We start from the raw sequence: 6,450 nt of genomic DNA on the forward strand, positions 1-6,450 counted from the left end.
GTCAGTCATAGAGCCTCACCCTTAACCACACAGGGACACCCCCCACCCCCGCCCCATGGGAGGGGACGACGAAGCTGCAGCGTCTGCATCTGGCTCCTTTCCAGCCTCTTTTCCTGACCCCCCCAACTCCTTCCAAGCGTTCGTCATTCACACGCGCTCCTGCTTCCTTCCCCCAGCCCCTCGCTGGCCGGGGGCGGCCTCCGCTGCCTGGGACTGGCCGGGGGTGAGAGGGAGGGGCCCGCCCTGCGGCTTCAAATAGAGCCCCGCGGGCCGCCGGCTGGCACTCGCAACCCAAGCCGGCTCCAGAGAAAGCGCGAAGCCACTGGCAGCGGAGTCCCGAGCAGCTCGTGAATCCAGGGGAGCAGAATGACCTCGGCAGCGCGGGAGATCCTGGGCCTGGGGCTGTGCATCGTGGGCTGGGTGGGGGTCATCCTGGCCTGCGGCTTGCCCACGTGGCAGGTGTCCGCCTACATCGACGGCCACATCGTGGTGGCGCAGACCACCTGGGAGGGGCTGTGGATGAACTGTGTGGTGCAGAGCACCGGGCAGATGCAGTGCAAACTCCACGACTCCATCCTGGCGCTGGATCCCCACATGCAGGCGGGCCGAGCGCTCACCGTCCTGGTGAGCCTGCTGGGCCTGGTGGCGCTGATGGTGACCGTGGTGGGGGCCCAGTGCACCACCTGCGTCCGAGCTGGCAAGGCCAAGTCCTGGATCGTGATGGCCGGCGGGGTCCTCTACATCCTCTGCGGGGTGCTGGTCCTCATCCCCGTCTGCTGGTTCGCCAACATCATCATCAGCGGCTTCTACGACCCCAAAGTGCCCAACTCCATGAAGCGGGAGATGGGGGCCGCGCTCTACATCGGCTGGGCGGCCACGGCCCTGCTGCTTCTCGGGGGCAGCCTGATTTGCTGCTCCTGCTCCTGCCCCGGGGACGGCGAGAACACCTTCCCGGTCAAGTACTCGGCCTCCACCCGGCGGCCCACCTCCAACGGGGAGTACGACAAGAAGAACTACGTCTGAGGGGCCGGGCTGCGGCTCCCAGCCGGACCCAGAGCAGCCCCTGCACCCTGCCCTGTGCCCGGCTTCCGCCCCGGTGATGCTTGAAATGACTCGGCGGGGAGGCGAGCTCCGAACTGGACTGTGCGCAGGTACCGCTCAGTGGCACAAGACCAGCCCGGCTGCGCCCTGGAGCTCGCCCTTGCTTGAGCCTTACAAACGTTAATCAAAAATGACCCCCGGCGTGAATTCGGGCTCCCTTCCCCACTCCTGTCTCCTCCGGGATGAGCGGTAAACCGGCCGGGCAACCAATGGCCGGCACTGCTTCGCCTTAACTGGAAGGGGGTGGTTTGCTTTGAGATGTATGCTATGTAACATGAAAGCGAGCTAACCCATTACTGCAGGAATACGGACCACAGAGCAGGTGCTCAGGGGTTTTGTGTTTGTTTTAAAACTTCTTTGTGACTAATTACAAACCCACACCTGCGTATTTAATGTGATGATTATTACTGCTGCCCCAAAAATGACCTATGGGATTGTTTGTGTATCATTAGAGAATAAGAAAAAGTCTGCGTTCTCCATCCGATTGTGGAGAAATGAGAACTCTCTTAAAACAAAGCCTCTTAAGCAGCGAATTCATCTCCCTATCTGGGGAATCATCCTTCCCTTATTGTCTTTTTTTATTATTATTATTTAAAAAAGCTTAATTCTGCTGTTGTAACGTGCTGCCCTGCCGCTGTACAGACCCGAGTGAACACATGGCTAATGAAATTAACTAACCTAAACTCTGCGGGGCATCAGTCTAAGCAGTTAGGACGATTCTGGTACAGGATTTTACAGAACTATTTCAAAACTCAACACTCCTTATTTGTTAACCCTGTTTTTATAATAAAAAAACAAACGAGATTGTCTATATTTTATATGTATATTTTTATATTCTGGCTGCATGTTTTGTTATTATAAAGATATACGAACTATTTGGGGTAGGAGTAGGTGACAGCCCAGCACTGGAATTTGGTAATTAACAACCAGTATCTGGTTGTTTGAAACAAACTTTGGAAGGAGGCAGGGTATGCTAGGGCATCATGCACAGCTACCAAACTGTTCTCCCATTTTGTGTCGAGAAAAACCCATAGGGAATAGGAGTTTATAGTATAATGTATCTGCAAAAATAAGAGAGGAGTTTGCATCTGTTAGTGCACCAAATGGCTTGTGCTAGCAAACATCTCTTCCTAGGGGTGAGTGTTCTGAACATTCCCCCAGTAGGACTTTGTCATCACCTCCTTCCAGGGGTGGCTTCAGGCACCAGCACGCCAAATGCGTGCCTGGGGCGGCAAGCCATGGAGGGCGCTCTGCTGGTCGCTGTGAGGGCGGCAGGCAGGTTGCCTTAGGTGGCTTGCCTGCGGAGGGTCCGCTGGTCCAGGCGTGCTGCCGAATCTGCGGGACCGGGGACCTTCCACAGGCAAGCCCCGAAGGCAGCCTGCCTGCCGTGCTTGGGGCGGCAAAATACCTAGAGCCGCCCCTGCCTCCTTCAAATCTGAATGTTGGGTGTACAATTTGGCTTTTTTAATGGATTCTTTTACAAGACTTCAAATTTTTATATCTTATCAACTGATATGTGTGATGATAATGAATTGTGCCACTATTACACTAACTTTCATCATAAAATATTTTCAGTCCTTTCACATTTTCTTTTTTAAAAAAAGACCCTTTGGGTTGAAATTTCTCTTATTTATTTTCTTTTAAAGAAAATACCGGCATCTGGCTTATTGTAACAGTGGTGGGTTTGTTTGTTTTTTCATTATTTAAGAGTTTTTTCAATTTTTTTGAGCTTGGATTAATAAAATGTAAGTTCTTTTTAAAACTTCAAACTAACCTTGGTCTTAATTCCTCAGTTTAGACAATTAACTTCTGCCCTGCTATGTTTGAAGAAAATTGGTTTAGAACAATCATGGACTGAGATCTTTGATTTTCCACTAATTGAGACAGTCGTTCAGGTATAGGCACTGGTCCATGTGCACCGGAAGCAGTGTGCATTCAAATACAATGTAAGATGAGTTTTAACCTTGATTGCTCTGTTCTCCCAGGCCAGCCAACCATCCCTCCTCCTTAACCCATTCCTATTCTATGTTTACTTGAATATGAAATCATTACAGCTTACAATGTGTACTTGCTCTGGCACATGCTTTGCATGCACAATTTGAAATTGGAAGCATTGATGCTGAATAGAATATAGTTAGGCCAAGTAGGCTCCTTTTGATATCACTTTACAAGTAATGTAAAGGACTCTGCAAGGTCTTGGTTACCATCTTGCTGAGTCCGTCTTGCTGCCAATATCAAATTTTGTGTGCTCAGTAGGGGCACAATTTAATGTGAATATGCATCTGTTTGATTGTCCAACAGCAGTTAAATTTACTAACACCATCCTTTATTTAAAAAACAAACAAGTAAATGCAAAAAATTCTTAACCTGATATTATTGCTGAGACTTTACACGCAATAATCAAGAAACTCAAGGTTATGGCTCCCATAGCCACCATAACTTTTATCACTGGGGAGGAAGGATGACTAATTTTTGCTCTATGCAAGCACAACTTGGGATTTCCTGACTTAGATGTGTGTGGAACAAGCTTCTTTTAAAAGGGATTAGAGACTGAGTAAGTATGACAGTTCCTAATGCAAACCCTAAAAACAATTAAACAAGTTCTAGGCCATGTGACAGTACTGTTATACCAACGCAGCACACTTCTACCGACCCTGATGGACTCCATAAGGAACTACCTTCTGCCTCCAACTAATAAGGAAATACTCTACACATTAGTCTCCCTCGCACTGTTACACTAAACCTTAATTACAGCCTCATGGTTCCATCACAAACATATAATACACATGTGTATGTCAACTCCGAATATTTGCCATTGTTGCTGAGACTTGTGATTTAACTGGATCTGTAGTTTTGCAATAGGGCTTCATCCATATTGTTCTTGCTTTGCTTAGTAAACATAAAAAAGTGGTGGTGTCAATACACAGAGGCTTGAGAGACTAGACCTTGATCCTGCAAACACTTATGTATATGGTTAACATTAAGCATGTGATTAGTCCCATTGGAGATAAAACTTCGTGCTTAAACACAAGCATGTTTGCAGGATCAGAGCCTATGTGATCATTAAGCAAACACCATATGTGTAGAATTGTTTCCTCAGTAAAGGGGTGCAGTTCTTAAACTGTCAATGTCTTAAATGAGAGCTACAATACTGTTATTGTAACGTAATATGTAATTTTGGTACAAGAGTGAAATATTCTGTATTTCATCTTTGCAACTTCTGTTTGTAAACACCGTAACCTTATAAACTCTAGAAGTATTTAAATGTGTACATTTTGCAAGAAATCTACCAAAGCTGGGTTGTAATTTGTGTGGTGCCTTATTTGTGTCCTTTACAAAAAACACCAAACTAGAATACGAATCCCCATACTGACTCCAGAAAAAATCAGTGGGGGTAATCTGGGCCTGTCGTTATCATTTCCCCTCGTACCACACTGTCACTCTAATTAATCTAACTACTGTCGATCCCCTGTGGGTAAGGAATGAAGTTAACAGACCTGCAGTCCTTACTCATTTTCCTCAGGCAAAACCTCATTGACTTCAATGGGAATTTCCCCTGAGCCAGGAATAAAGCCCCAATCCTGCAAACACACTTCTATGCAACTTTATTATGTGAGTAGTCCCACTAATGAGAGTAAAGCTGTGTGCATGTGAAAGTGTTTGTGGGACTGGGGCCTAAATCAACAAAACAAGATTTGGGCTCTGACCAGCAATATTTTGAACAACTATTTCTGGTAGTGGGGTTAAGTATCAAATAGTTTGTGTTTTCCCCTTGAACCACTCTTATAAAAATCAACACCTTACAGGGAAACTGATCAAAAGCCTTTTAGAAACACAGCTGTACATCACCACAGGGCTGCAGCCACTTAAAAGCAACACCTGAAACAATTACTGTAGCCAGACCTCTTGTATGAAAAAAGTGTTACTTCTGTGCATGTCTCTCACTAAAAAAAGCATCATTCTGCCAATAATGGGCCACATTCTCTGCTTATGTGAGTGGACAAAATTCTCCTGAAAGAATGGAGCGGAGCCCTTTTATACTAATAGAAAAATTGGCCCACTTCTTCTGAAAGTTTCTTTATTCTGATGTCATGGCTCTACGTCCTGTGATAGGCTTTCCTGTTGCCAGTCTTTATAAAACAACCTGGGAGAACACGAACAGTAACATCACTGGAGCTGGCATCAAGGTGAAAACCTGAGGTTTGGATGCTTTTTATTTCTATGTAGAGTCACAAACAAAATAAAAATCATAACTGAGCACTGGAGAAATAACTGAAGATGTCAGGAAGTCCTGCTTTCATCAGAATGAGGTTTGGCCTTGATCCTGCCATGGGCTGAGCAATTCCAGCTCCCAAAGTTTAGGGCTGGGCCCTTTATTTGTGAAAAAAAAATCAGATTAATGTTGTGTTTCTGACAAGCACTAGACTATTTGACCTCAAAGAACAGGCATGACACAGGCAGCAGCAATGTAAGATGTGATTTACATTGCTCCTCCATAGCTAAGACAGATCACAGATGGATCACCCCTAGCGGAAAGTGAGCAGTTTATTCTCGATGGACCATTGAGTTCTTAGCCTCGCTGCTGGGACTGCTAAAAAATTAGTAGCAGTAGTTGCAGGTTTGGTGACATGGAAAATGGAAATGGATTGAGAGCCACCAAGTAATTTCACACAGGCCCCTGAACCGCCATCAGGTTGTAACAACTTTGAATCATCACCAGTCCAGGCTCAATGGACCTGATCCAAAGCCTATGAAATCTATGGAAAGATTCCCATTGACTTCAATGAGCTTTGGATCAGGCCCAGGATGAGCTGGTAACTTAAGATGGGGACACTATTATCAATCCTCATTGCCACTCAGTTGCTACAAAGTGTGTTTGAGCTGGAAAAAGGACATTTCACAAATGCTGTCAACATAAACATACAAAAGAAATGAATGCTCAGTGAAACTCTAAATTCTCGTGACTAGCAGGGACCTTGCCCAGGTTCTAGCTTTGTCAGGGAGTTCATTCAATACTTTATAGACTTCATCAAATAATCCCCTTGTTTGGACAGGTTGTTGTTTAAAAAAGAAAACATCTTCAAAGACTGCATTTTTCAGCATTCATGCTAGCTATGTTGAGATGAACAAAAGCTCCTCACCACCCTCTTGTTGCCTTCCACGTGCTGGGCTGGAGAAAAGGTGCCTGCCTGCTTGGCTTCTGTCTGCTAATTCAGGGGTTCTCAAACTTAATTGCACCGCAACCCCCTTCTTACAACAAAACTTACTACATGACCCCAGGAGGGAGACCCGAATCCTGAGCCCACCCAAGTCCTGCCAAAGCCCAAGCCCCATCACCCTGGGCAGCCA

The 6,450-nt window shown here is 46.2% G+C and overlaps 1 protein-coding gene across 1 annotated transcript; it reads left to right on the forward strand.

The window, feature by feature from the left end:
• The first annotated feature begins 218 nt into the window (after positions 1-218).
• Positions 219-1,914, forward strand: CLDN5 (claudin 5). Its single transcript, XM_030583127.1, has one exon. The coding sequence runs from the start codon at positions 367-369 to the stop codon at positions 1,021-1,023; it is 657 nt and encodes a 218-aa protein (XP_030438987.1). The 5' UTR covers positions 219-366; the 3' UTR covers positions 1,024-1,914.
• The last annotated feature ends 4,536 nt before the right edge of the window (positions 1,915-6,450 follow it).

The sequence above is a fragment of the Gopherus evgoodei genome, chromosome 13 (genome assembly GCF_007399415.2).
Source record: "Gopherus evgoodei ecotype Sinaloan lineage chromosome 13, rGopEvg1_v1.p, whole genome shotgun sequence".
Lineage (NCBI taxonomy): Eukaryota > Metazoa > Chordata > Testudines > Testudinidae > Gopherus > Gopherus evgoodei.

Coding starts and splice junctions, on each gene's coding strand:
- CLDN5 (XM_030583127.1), top strand. CDS start 367: ATGACCTCGGCAGCGCGGGAGATCCTGGGCCTGGGGCTGTGCATCGTG.